General features: G+C 46.0%; 1 protein-coding gene across 4 annotated transcripts in view; it reads left to right on the top strand.

Moving 5' to 3' along the window:
- Positions 1-13,851, top strand: part of LOC147634918 (flagellar WD repeat-containing protein Pf20-like) — a 148,335-nt gene that overhangs the window by 15,260 nt on the left and 119,224 nt on the right. For 3 of the 4 annotated variants that reach the window (XR_015266820.1, XM_086804179.1, XM_086804180.1), the window contains exon 2: positions 696-789. The exons of the other annotated variant lie outside the window; for it this stretch is intronic. Coding sequence is in view for 2 of the 3 variants with exons in the window: in XM_086804179.1 (XP_086660305.1) it covers positions 729-789 (61 nt within the window). In the remaining variant the exon portion in view is untranslated. The remainder of the gene's footprint in view (positions 1-695; positions 790-13,851) is intronic. 4 annotated transcript variants of the gene reach the window in all.

Below are 13,851 nucleotides of genomic sequence, written 5' to 3'. Positions count from 1 at the left end.
AGAGATCCATCCCACTCCCAGCCCCTACATGGCAAGGAATTACTCTCCAGAGAGTAGAGACACTCAGAGCCCGCAGGAGATGGAGGACACCTGGCTTTCGGACACCACGCCTATACCAGAGAGAGATGACAGAGATCAGAGCTCAGTTTCACAGAGAGGGTGTGGAGCGACTGGCTCACTTCAGAGCAGACCAAGGCATGTTCTTCAGGGAGCTGTGGACACCCCCTTCATTGATGTATACCATTTTATACCCCCAGTATGGTACAGGATGGAGCTAGCTAGGTTGCATATCATGATTGTATACTCCATGCATATAGCTTTGCATTCTCCTAGTAGTAGAGCTCCATCCCCTCCCCCACTCATTGTACTTATTGCACACCCAGATTCAGCTTTTTAGTTCAGTACTTTTTCATTTTGTTGGGATGACAGAGGATACCCCATACAGGTACACCGATTTGTCTCATAGGCCGTGTTCGGTCTTTTGGAAGACGTTAATAAAATCTTTCTTTCTTTCTTTCTTTCTCTCTCTGTCTCTCTCTGTCTCTCTCTCTCTCTCTCTCTCTCTCTCCCCCTTCCCTTCCTACCTTCCCTTTTTTTTTGTTTGTCTTCTTGCACTAAGACCTTTCTCATTCCTCCTTTACTGTCTGTATGATGTTATGCTTACAAAATTACAACTTATTTTTGTGTATGTTTAGAGCCAAATTTTTTGATAAAGTGGTTTTGTGAGAATGGGTGATCAAGCTACGCAACTTTCTTCTCATCAAATTGATAATTCTGATATGCACCAAGGTAAATCTCAAGTTGAAAGCAGATTGTGTTATCTTGCAAATCCAGTTTATGTCAAGAAATTTCTGACTTTAATACCTTAATTAATGTGTGAACTATCTGCTGCAGGGAAATGGGGATTACTTGATGTAGGAATTACATGTGAACTATCTGTTGCAGGAATACGTGTGATTACTTGATTTAGGAATTACATGTGCATGTGTATGCAGGCAATACTTGTCCTTTTGAGTAATTTACATTGAATGTATTCAATATGACTATGCCGTGAGGTGTTTTCCCCCCTTTTTGTGGGTTGCTCTTGTCCATGGCCTGGATGTTTGGAGAACTGGGATCTTTTTGACCAGTGCTTTGGCTGTAGACACGAAGGCAAGGCTGCAATCTCTCGACCATTTAAACTCCCCAATGTGTGCTTTGGCACAGAAGCCTGGATAGCAAGGATCTCGTGGAGATGGAAGAGAGAAATGTGAGAGGAAACTTGGGTAGCAAATAGAGGAGCGCACATGAGAGAAGACAAGTGATGATGAAACAATTATATGAGAGGAAGGACCCTCGTGCTGGGCTGTGACTGCTCAGCCATATGGCTAACTTGTGAGGTTTAAAATGGCCGTCAGCCACCTGCTAGTGAACTTCGGCATTTCGACTGACATTCAGAGGGTATTTTGGCAGAGATTGTGGCATTCTTATAGGAAGCCACAGATTTCCTCCTTTATCTGGGTTTCTCTTCGTGGTGGTCTGGCCATCAATCAGTGGAGGTCTGTTACTGGTGCTTGACCAGCATGCCCTAGATGTGCAAGAGTTTCGGAGTCAGTTTACCATTGTTTATGGGAATGTAGGGAAGCACAGAGGATTGGGTCTGCGATTGCACACCTCTTTGGTAGGATTAAGAGGGATGCTATCATTTCTTTTGGTTCTATCATTTGGTTGACACAGTCTGGGCGTCAGCTGAGATTCGAGGGGACCGACAGGAGCTTGGCCATTATAGTTAGGCAAGGAGTTGCTCGGTAGGGTTGTCTTCATGATTTGCCACTTTCACACTTTGTCCCTCCGGCATAGAGGTTAGACAGCTCTTGGGAGCTAGCACCTCAACCTGGAATATCTGGAAGGCTAGATGCATTCAGGCCATTGAGGGTACTCCCGTTCTTGTTTCTCAGTGTCTTTGCAGGATTTGGAGTGATATTATTCACACCATTATGGCTACCTGGGCCAGAATCCAGGGATCTTTGAGGGCTGCGGAGAGGAAGCGCGGCTAGTTTATGAGAGAGTGGGACATTGGTATCTTTTTCACATCCTCTCATTCGGAACCCTATTGGCACACAGACAGGCTTATGGATTGGCAATTGCAGCCATCTACTACATGCATTCATCCTATTCCACTTCCTGCCTTAACCTCCATCAAAGCCTACAGGCTTCTTCAGCCTGCCCCATGGATTCATCAACATGCTAATTCTGTGTGGCATATAAAGAAGCCCCTCTCATGGTGGCGGAAGAATCTCCGGATGTTGTGGAAGTGTAAAATTCCGTTGAAACAAAGACTTTTTCTTTGGAGATGTTTGACAGGCACATTGTCAGTGGGGGTCATACTTGCTAAACGTCACATTGCACCTTCCACATGTCTAAGATGTCAGGCTCCCTCAGAGACTGTTCTTCATCTGCTTTGGCACTGCCCTTGTTCCAAGATCCTCCTCAGGAGAATTTCAGATTTTTTTCGGCTCCGTTTCCCTAGTCACAGATTTGGGAAACATTTCTGGCTTTTTGGCAGATATATGCGGTCCTTGTCCCAATACTCACTATTTCTCTCTTGGGTGAGATATTGGGCTCTTTGGACAATTTGGAGTGAGCATAATTTGGCATACTTGGGTCGGCAGAATCACCAGTCATATGAATCCTTCAGAGCCTCATTGCGGCAATCCTTATATGATGCCTGCCATGAGGGTGATATGGATGCTTCTTGTTTAGAGCTTTTCTCTTTATGTTTCTGACATTTGGGATACTCTCCGCTTCGGAGACTTCCCATCTTGTAAATTTATGAGCATATAAATATACTGCACTAGATATTACCAAAAAAAAGAGTGTGTGTGGGGCCTCTACATGTGTGGTTGCGTATAGTACAATCAATGATCATGGCATATGTTCAGTTCTATCTTCCGCTCTTACCTTGGTCGAGCAAACAAATTGATAATTTCATGTTTAAAGCAATGGAATGCCTGTGGAAAGCCAAGGCAGATAGAAAAGGGTTACATTTGTTAAGGCAGGACCTTATTTGTTTGCCCAAAATGCATGGTGGGCTCAATGTCCTTAACATTCATTATCATATACTGGCAAGGAAAGCCACTCTTCTACCTGCATTTATAGAGCAAGTCAAGCCATGGGCTCGCATGCTGGGAGCTCTATGCACTAACATACAAACAAATGCATATGGTCATTGGATCATCAATTATAATGATATTTTCTTTGGGTGTTTTCATGGTCGTATTCCAGGCTCTCCATATTCGACTCTCATTCGAGATTGGCAAGCTATATTGTGTCACTTATGAAAACAGAGCGTGCTGCTTGCCTGTGTTTGTTGCTCCTGTTTGCCGTCGACATTTGTTGTTTCCTTCTTGCTATTTGATCTCCTCCCTTGCAGCTGGCTGCCGGCTGTTCCTACAGGTTTGTTTCTACTGGCTATCAACTGCACTTGCTCATGGTCTCTTGTTTGTGCTCACTATCATTTGCTCTTACTGCTGTGTAGTTACCTTGTGTCCCCTTCTTTGCCTTGTCTTTGTTGAAAGCCTATTCTTCTTGTTCATAGTTGCTGCTTCTCTCAAATGGCTGCTCCTACAAAAGTGTACAAATGCAGAGATCCCTCTATTGAGTCCAAGAGAAGAAACACAGGATGAGACTCTCAACGATCTGAATTGCTCTCCTCTCGTTCCTCCAATCCCGATCTACAACATTTTTGTGACACCCTTGAGGAAGGTTTTGCTGAGATCAAGAAAGCTTGGGATGAACCTGTCCGTGAGTTTCGTTTGCGGATTCCTGGCCAAGTATTACTAGACTTTGTAATGAGACTCTCACATAGAGCTATGGTCCTTTTTTTCCTGGAGAGAGCTGCTGATGTTGGGCAATGGCTTAAAGCCATGCTTGGAGGATGCTTTGTTGAGGGCTGCTACTTTGCTGTTTGAGACTGCTATGAGGTTCGTGCATGTATACTCATGGTCGCCTACAAAGGATTATCAAAGCTTCATTAAACACAAATGCCTTGTGTGGGTGGAAGTTGTTGAGCTTCTTGTTTATATGCGCCCTGCTTTTACCTTTTCTCGCAGAATCTCTGGGGAAAGTGGTTTGCCCTCCCAAGTCTTCTGGAAGTGTCATTAGATTTTGTATTCTTTGGGATACGGATAAACCAACTTCTTCTCGAGTGGCCTTGGATGTTGAGTTGCCTGGACTTTAGACACAGGAAGCTTTCTTTAAGCTCAAATGGGGCAATTTTGCTGGCTCCCTTTTCTCTTGCAGAAAGTTTGGACACATGGCATCGGAATGTCCATTGATTCTTTTGCGGCCGTTGGTAGCGGCAATGCCACCTTCAGAGGTTGTTCATGTTGTACTCGTGCAGCAAACAAAAGGGGAAAAATGTGGTGTAGGCCCCGAATGTCACACCAAATAAGGAAAAAGTAAAAATTGGCATGGCAAGCCCTCTTGTTACAAAAGGGAAAGAAAAGGAAAAACAAGAGCCAAGTGCATGGAAGACACCTAAGAAAACTGTCCCTCTTAGACGAAGACCTGTAGTGTCTTGTAATTGAACAGAGGGAACTTCCACAATGGGGCAAACTGTTGGGGTGCCTGATATCTCGAGAAATGTTATAGGTGCGGGGAGAATGTGGGTTGTAGTTGTTAGGGGTAACCCCTTGTTTCCACACATTGTGTCAAATCCTGATGTATCTATTGTCTTTGACAATCTTTTACATGTGAGTGATGTTCACGATGATATTCCACTTTATGCATTGCATAGTGATACAGGGAGCCATGCAGCCATGCAAGTTGAAGGGTAACCTGTTTTGCTTACAGTCGTCGTACATATGTATATACCAGTCAAATGCATTACATATAATGTGCAAGGCCTCTGTGATGCAAATAAATGGAGGCTTTTTGGGTCCTATGTAAATACTATGCAGCCACATATAATTTGTTTGCAAGAGCATAATCAACATGCTTTTGTTGGTAGACATGGGATTTTCTCTGGTTATCACATCTTTTATGCGGGAAAGCAAGCCTTTTCTGGTACTCTTATCATGGCTAGAGAGAAACTTCAACCTCATTTGGCATACACTGATCCCAATGGTAGATGGATTGTTGTGCAATGTGTGATTGCTAATGAGCTGTATGAATTTGCGAGTGTTTATGCCTCGCAAACTTTAGCGACTAGGGTTGCATTGTGGCAATCTTTTCAAACATATGCATGGCCATCAAATGCTCTTATTACAAGGGATTTTAACAATTAGCTTGTTTATGTTGATAGTTCGTCTCATTGCTCTCATATGATGCACATTGAGAAAAAAATGTGGGATCAGATCCTCACTCTTTTGGATCCATGTGATCTCTGGACACATAACTTGTCTCAGCAGTTGGGCTTTACTTTTCATCATAATGCACTTAGAGACTACTGGGCTCGTTTGGACAGATGGTACGTTCTGTATGTTGCCCAAAATGATGCATATGCATGCAAAATGTGGATTGATCATACATTGAGGCTTTCGGATCATGCGCATGTATGGCTTGGTTTATATTTTGGTATGTCCATTCATGACCATGCTCTGCATGACAGAAGATTGTTGATGATGCTAAATAACAGTTATCAATCACATGCTTACTTTATATAGATGGTACATGCTGTTGTCCATCCTCTTATACTCCACTTGAGAAAGGATTTGGATGTTGCTTGGCATGGTTTTGTGATGCATGCAAGCTGTTATTGAAGGTTATGGTAGATGGCATATGGGGGAAACTAGGTTGCAGGTGGCTCATGCGAAACATTGTCTTGACCAAAATGATGCTCGTAAGTTGAACTAGTGGCAAACTTGAGCTTGACAAAAGCCACTTCTTGATAAAGGTTGTTCTTCCAAATCCTTTTTCAAAAATCTGCACATAGCCAGACAAAAGCACTTGATTGCAAGAGTGGAATTATCTGATGTAACTTGGACATGTAACAAAGCACAACTCGCAAATGTCTGTCATCACTATTTTGCTGACATGCCCTCAGTCCCCTTTTGAGGAAGTATTACATGCATGTCATGAACTCTTGGAGAATGTTCACCGTATAGTCATTCTGCATGAGGCAGCCACTATGGATGCATCTTTTACTGAGGAAGAATTGGATGTTGCTCTCAAAAATTTGGGTAAATGGAAATCGCCAGGATGGGATGGCCTTACGGTGGAGTTTTTTGGTGCTGCTTCCGTCCTCTGTTCAAGATGGCGTCCAAACCTTTGTATTTTGATGTTGCTTCTCCAGAACCCGTTGCATATCACAGAAGAGCAGACAATATCTCCAAACGCCCCAAGTTCTCAGCTCATCAAGCGGATCCTTTTGTATGAGAAAATCCAACGCTTCAAACTTTCATAGATATTTTGCATAAAGGATTTTCAGCTATTAAAATGGGGGGATGAACCACCTCTGGAATTCCGTGTGGCAGTTCCAGCTCAGGCTTTGTATGCACATGTGATGGACCTTGCTCATAAAGCACTAGTTCTTTTTTCCCCTGGTCGCATGTCTGCTACACCGGATGTTGGACAATGGCTGAAAGCATTGTTGGGAGATTGTTTACAAGAACACAACCAACATGCTTTTGCTGGCAGGGAAGGCTCTTTTGCAGGGTATCACATCTTTTATGCTAGCACTCGTCACTTTTAAGGAGTGGTCATGTTGATTTGCCATGAATTTCAGCCATGTGTCCCATATATTGATCCATTGGGAAGATGGAAAGTGCTTCAATGCCATGTGAATGGAGAGATATTTGAACTTGGTGGTGTATATGCATCGCACACTTCTTCAATGGGAACTCAAATGTGGGAAAAATGGAGTGCCTACCCTTGGCTTTCAAATGTGTTTTGTGTGGAGACTTTAATAACTCTCCTGAATATGATGATAATAGTAATCACAAATCACATATGCTTGGTTCTGAAATACGTCAATGGCATGCTGCACCTCAATATATGGGAGCATCTGATTTGTGGAAACACTTGATGCCTACCACGCAAGGGTATACATTTCATCTTAATGCTATTACTGACTATTGGGCTCGTCTAGACAGACGGTATATGGTGAATGCAAACCAATATGATACTTTTACATGCAAAATGTCCATAGACTATTCGATGTGCCTTTCAGATCATTACTCATTGTGGATGATGTTGTATTTTGGCATGTCAATAATGGATGTTCCACTCCCACAAAAGAGGCTATTGCTGATCAACAATAATTATCTAAAACATCAACCTTTTCTTGATTTGGTTGCTCATGCAATGCAATCCTTAAAGATGCATACGTTTGTTGACATTGACATGGCTTGGCACAGTATTTCTAGTTATGGTAAATGGTTCTTGGGAGAAGAAAGAGGTAGAGTGAAGGATGCAAAACTCGTGGCTCAACAAGTCACTGAATGTAGTCATCAAAGTAGTCTGGATGATTCAGAGCAAGAGGCTTGATGCAAGCAAGCATTTGTATTAAGAGAAAGATTGAAAGAAAGTTGCAAAAATGGCAGACCAGGTGGAGACAAAAACCTCTAAAAGACATAGGTTGCTCGTCTAAAGGATTTTTCAAGGGCTTACATGTTTCCAAGACTTACGACTTTGCAATGCATTCATAGAGAAGAATCATGATGGTTGTTGGATTGATAGTAGGCAGCAATTAGAAAGGAAAGTTTTTGGTTACTTTAGTGACCTTTTTGCAGCCCCCCAAGAAACCTACTTAGAGAATTATGGATGCATGGCACTTGCTGCTTCGCAATGTAAATAAAATTGTGTCCCAGCAGTAGGCAGCTGATTTGGAGGCTGAATTCACCATGGAAGAACTACAGCATGCACTACATAATTTGGGCAAATGAAAATCCTTAGGCTGGGATGGCTTGATGGTAGAATTTTTCTTGGCATTTTGGAATATGCTAAAATCTGAGTTGCTTTTTATGATTAATTGTTGTTGTTTAGTGCCCACCTTTTGGTAAGGAATACTTGCCTCGCCTCCAACCCCGCAAACTTGAGGACGAGTGCGCGTTCCTTGGTGGTGTCTTTGCCCACCCTCCATGCCTCGACGAAGGGGGTATCAGAGATTTCCATCTTTCAGCATAGTGCTATGGCATCCTCTTTCGGTGAGGTTCCTTCCTTCCATCCCACCACTCTCACATTCAATGCCCTAATCTTCCTTCTTTTCTCCTCTTTGAGTGTGTCATTGATGATGTTTGGTGATGATGGTGGGTTCCGTTGCTTCTTGGCAACTTCAATCCAGCTGTCCGCTTCTTCCACTTGTTTCTGTGTGTTCTTAATCATCTCGGCCCATGTTGTTACCTTGTTTGCCGCCTTCTCCTCTTGTTTGTGGAGGGTCTTCATTTGCTCTCTAATTGAGAGAGAGAGAGAGAGAAAGAAAGAAAGAAAGTTGTATTAACGTCTTCAAAAGGCCAAAATGACCTATGAGACCAAAAGAAAGATATATTAAGCGTCCACTAAAGACCCAATGGGCCTATGAGACTATGAGACAAAGTGATACAATAATGTCCATGGCATATGTCATCATGGAATGGAAAATAAAACAGAAAGAAAACATAAACATAGCTATCTCACTAGGGTGATACAAAACTGTCCATGGAAACTCATCATGGAATACTAAGAACATAGAAACATGAGAGCAGCATCAGCTGCGAGTAGATGGTATACCACTCTCCAAAATATCAAGCATGGGGCTAATGAGTATGGTCGAGAGGTCTCCCTCAGCTATGTCAAGTGGAAAGGTAGCTCGATGGTGGTAGGGCATGTCCTGGATCTGGAGCTAATGAGGTGATCGTGGCCGATGGCCGGGGGTGTCGGGCACGCTGGAGTGCAAGAGGCTCGGTCCGAGGTAACTCCTCTCGGGCAAGGTAGGTCTGGAGCAGCTCGTGGAGGGTCCACAAGATCCACTATATCGGTGTCGTCCACCTCTTGGGTCCGGAAGAAACTGGTGATGGTTGGCTGGCGAGGGAGTGGGCGGGGTGGCTGGGGCCAAAGCTCTCTCAAGAAGGTGTCCCCATGTCTGCGGAGCTCAAGCAGGAAGAGGCCTAGGCAACGCTGGTCCTGGAAGTCCATGATCCTGGAGAGTGGACCAAATTCGTCATGAAATAGACAGTGAAACCTCCCACGGATCTCATAGTATACTGGAGAGAGAGAGAGAGAGAGAGAGAAAGATTTTATTAATGTCTTCTAAAGGCCAAAAAACGGCCTATGAGACGAAACTTGTGTACACCATCATCATGTCTCAATGGACATCAAATGGATACAAAAGAAAAAAAAGTACAAAGTACTCTATAATGTGGAGATAAATCTCATACAGGGCTCTGGTTATAACTACTATGGGGTGGGTGGGAGAGAGGGGGGGTAAATACATCCAATAAAGGATCTAGCTCCAACCAGTGCCAATGACTGGGGTTAGGGGCAAGATATCTCCCAATCTATGCTAGATCAATTTGGGGTCTGTCCTTTCTACTATGTCTCCTCAAGATCTCATCAATCTGTGTCTGGTGGAGACTTGGGGGGCGAGGACCAGGTGGGCGCGGGCGTCTCCTGGATCATAGCTCTCTCGCTCGGGCTGATGTTACTCCTCTGGTATAGATGTAGATATAGTGCGTCTCCACGCGCGTGAGAGAGAGAAATGAAATGATATATTAACGTTTCTAAGAGGCCATAGTGGCCTATGAGACCAAAACTAAGAGTACATCTGAAGTTGGTGTCTCATCAAAGAGAACAACTAAATGAGACTAAAAAGTACAATAAACTGATTGTCCTGCAGTTATAAGAACAGAACTGTTGACTCCGAGATGATAGTAGAAAATAGTGGAAAATACTGAAAAATGTATATCAGGTACTTCCATGTATGCTGATCAGTTGAAGTGTTGCCCTCTCCTTAGATCAAGTATCTCCGCCATGGGACTGTCTAGAATGGAGAGGTCGTAGAAGCGAGGTAGGCGCCTCCGATGCCGAGCAATAAAGGCTCTGATCTGGCGATGGTGAGGCGGGATCCTGGTGGGTGTGGCCGACGAGCACGACATAAGATAACTGCTCTATTAGTGGTGACTCCCTAGGAGCGTGGTCGGTGCCCTGATGGCCCAATGGAGGAGGTATGAGGAGGTGTGTGGGCTGGGTTGCTGGTGCTGGTGCCGAAGAAATTTGTCAGGGTCGTCTGTCTAGGTACATCATGGCTCGGCCTCCTGTCTGCTAAGAGGGTCTCTCTGTGTCTCCTGAGCTCAAGTAGAAACAATCCCAGGCATCTCTGATCCTCAAACTCCATGACCCTGCGTAACGGCCCAAAACCCTCTAGGAAGAGGCAGTGATATCTCCCTCGGATCTCTTAATAGACTGTACATCGGCAAATGTAGTGTTCCTCTGTCTGTACCTCCTGGTAGCATAGCTGACAAATGCGGTCATCCACGATCTGGTGCACATATTGCCCTGTCTCAATCCGCCGCTGGTGTGATGAGGTCCGGATCTGTCCAATGGCACAACGTATCCCATGTGATAGGTGTACATCCATGTACGCCGGGCGGGTGATAAAATCATTCGGTGAGAGGTGTAGAAAATGGCTCTTGTAATGAGCCATTTTTGAGCCCAAGGGCTCAAGGGGGCTAGTCCATGTTCTCTCTGTGTCCACTCTGATGATATCCATCCTTATCACGCGGTTTTGCTCTGAGCGGGTGAGATCCAAAAATGGACAATCCAGACTGTACTGAAAGGGTGGTAGTGCCTCTACCCGCAAACCATGTAGGTCAAACCATGATCTCATCTGAGCGTACCAACAATGAGTATCTCCATCCTTTGCCAACTGTATGGATGAGGTCAATGCCAAACGGGAGTACCTCTGCTGCTGCTGAGGGAGCTCCCATAGCCGCTGTAAAAAGGTAACTGCCTGGAATAGGGCCTTGGTACTACTGGTGGGGCACCCAGCTCAGCCCGAACAATCTCATGTGGTACTGATGATTTGCTCCGAATCATGCGGGCAATCATCATAATCAGTGGTCTCTCCATTTGCCTCCATCCCTCATCTGTCCCTCTCTGAGATCTGTGATGTATACTGGGCCCCCAAATTGGAACTCCGTACACAGGAGGGTCGGTGTGACAAGCGTATCAAATAGCCACAATTTGGTGTGTGGCTCCTGAAACTGTATGTGTGCACACTGCCTCTCAAGTGCCCCCAAGGCTGCATGCCCTCGAGCTAGTCTAGCTGTTGCTGCCTCCTTCAGGGAGAAACGCGGTCCTGTGAAAGTAACTCCCAAGTAGACATATGACCTGACGTACTCTACCGGCTCCCCTCGGAAAGTGAACTGAGGCTTTGATCTCGTCACCCATGCCTGTGTGGTGTAGAGAGAAAGAAAGAAAGAAAGAAAGATATATTAACGTCTACGAGAGGCCAAAGTCGGCCTATGAGACAAAAAATAATACAACTGTGTTCTTCCGGTCATCGGAAGAAAAGAAACAAAAGAAAAAGTGTGCATGTGTCTGGATACAACTGTGAATCATCATGGATCGGTGGAGCCCATATACAAACAATACAAGGGGGGTGGGGATGTGGATGGAGTGCTAAGGCAAGATGCATCTCTATATGCTGAAGGGGTAGTACAAGCATGCTATGCAGATCTATGTTCAACTCCATCCAGTGCCATAAGAGGGATATAAGATATCATACATCGCCGATGCTGAGGCTGTGAATGGCATGAACTTGTACCCTGAGTCTGAATGAAAGCGAGCTAGCCTCTCCTGTGTCTCCATCTGGTGTCTCATTCGGATAGCTGCTATCTCTCGGTGACGGAGTCGGGGTGCTCTATGTCCAGTCTGTCTAGGTCTCCTCCTGGCTCTCAATTCCTCTGCTCTCTGTGCGGTCACCCCAGAAGTAGATGGGGTCCCCTGGCAAGCTCCTCAAGATAGCCCGTCTTCTCATAAAGCTCATCCTACTCTCCTCGTCCGGGAACTGTAGCACTAAGGCCTTGCCTTTGGTGGAGTCCTTTGGGGTTGTCCTCCATACTCTAGTGAATGGGAGCGGCTCATCCTCCTTTAGTCCTAGCTTGGTACATAGGTTTCGCCCATCAACCTCGGGCGTGGAGGTAGTGCTCTCTGGTATCCCTGTGACTTGGATGTTGAGGCGCCGGATCCGTCGCATCTTCTCTTCATCAAGAGTAGACTGCATCATGTGTACATCTTCTTGTACCTCCTTCTTGATGTTCTTCTTCATCACTTGTACATCTTCTTGCACCTCCTTTTTGATGTTCTTCTTCATCACTTCTACCCATCCTTCACGGGCCGCCTCCATTTTCCCCTCGATTGTGTGGGTGAGGGTTTTGGTGATCTCTTCTTTGATTGCCTCTTTGTCCACCTCAAGAGTCTCTCCTTCCTCCCGTGGACGATCGCGTAAGGATGCCACTTTGCCCTTCAAAAGGTTGATTTCCTCCTGCATGGCGAGCTTTTCCTTCTCCCACTTCTCTTGCATGGTAAGCTTCTCTTCCTTCCATATTTCGGCTTCGGCCGCCAGCTTCCCCATGCGCGTCAATAAGTCCTTCTTGATGGCGGTGATGGTCCTGTCCAATGTCTTCTTCTGGTCCTTGATAAGATCCCTAAGGATATGATCAAGCTGGCTGATTTTGTCATCTATAGACCCTCCCATTGTAGAGGGAGGGAATGTTTGAAAGGAGCAGGTAAATATGTGGGAGAGAGAGAGAAGAAATGGATGAAATTCAAGTCCCCATTATGTTGCTGCCTTGGGGGCCTGAGCAAGGGTGGGTGGGAAAAGCACGCAAATTGAGGGGGTGAATGCAGGCGAACAGTGAAAGAGAGGCGCAGGCAGAAACGGGAGGGGGGGGCGCAGGCAAGCAGCGGGAGGGGGGGCGAATGCAGGCGAACAGTGAAAGAAAGGCGCAGCAGGCAGCGGGAGGGGTGGGCGCAGAGCGAAACGGGAGGGGGGGGGGCGCAGGCAAGCAGCGGGAGGGGGGGCGAATGCAGGCGAACAGTGAAAGAGAGGCGCAGCAGGCAGCGGGAGGGGTGGGCGCAGAGCGAAACGGGAGGGGGGGGGCGCAGGCAAGTAGCGGGAGGGGAGAGCGAAGAGCGGGAGGGGTGGGCGCAGAGCGAAGCGGGAGGGGTGCAGGTGCAAGCGGGCAGCGAAGCGACAGGAGGGGTTGGGCGCAGGCAAGCAGCTAAGCGGGAGGGGTGCAAGCGGGCAGCGAAGCGGGAGGGGGGAGAGAGAGAGAGAGAGAGAGAGAGAGAGAGAGAGAGAGAAATGAAATGAAATGATATATTAACGTCCTCAAAAGGCCAAAGTGACCTATGAGACCAAAAAGGTTACCACAATTGGTGGATCTGATACAATGTCTGTGTAAGAAAAGCTAAAACAACTATCCAAAGATGTCTCTCATCGGTCGATGGCGGATATCCTCAATGTCCTCCATGGTGAGTACTCTGACTGGACGTCTCCCATGCCGTGCTAGTATGGTCCTGATCCTCTGTTGTAGTCTCCGCCGGTGTCGAGATGGGCCTCTCATCTTGGGGCGCCTGGACCGCCCCAGCTCTATAGCCCGATCAATCAGTGTACCTCTGGTGCGGCTATACTCTGGGGCTAGCTGCAATGCCTGCTGGCCTGACTGCTCAATCTCTGGTCGAAAGAAGTCTGTAATCTGCCTCTGTAGGTGTCTCTCCCTCTCTGATCCCCTCCCTCTCAAGAGACCCTCTCTATGTCTACGGAGCTCCAACAAGTATAATCCGAGGCATCTTTGATCCTGGTATCTCATGACTCTAGAAAGTAGTCCGAAACCCTCTCTAAACAGGCAGTGAAAACGGCCTCGTATCTCATAATATACTGGACAGTGA

Source organism: Cibotium barometz, chromosome 10, assembly GCF_041138505.1.
Source record: "Cibotium barometz isolate CiBa-2024 chromosome 10, ASM4113850v1, whole genome shotgun sequence".
NCBI classification, from domain to species: Eukaryota; Viridiplantae; Streptophyta; class Polypodiopsida; order Cyatheales; family Cibotiaceae; genus Cibotium; species Cibotium barometz.
This window is presented reverse-complemented; position numbering and strand designations above follow the sequence as displayed.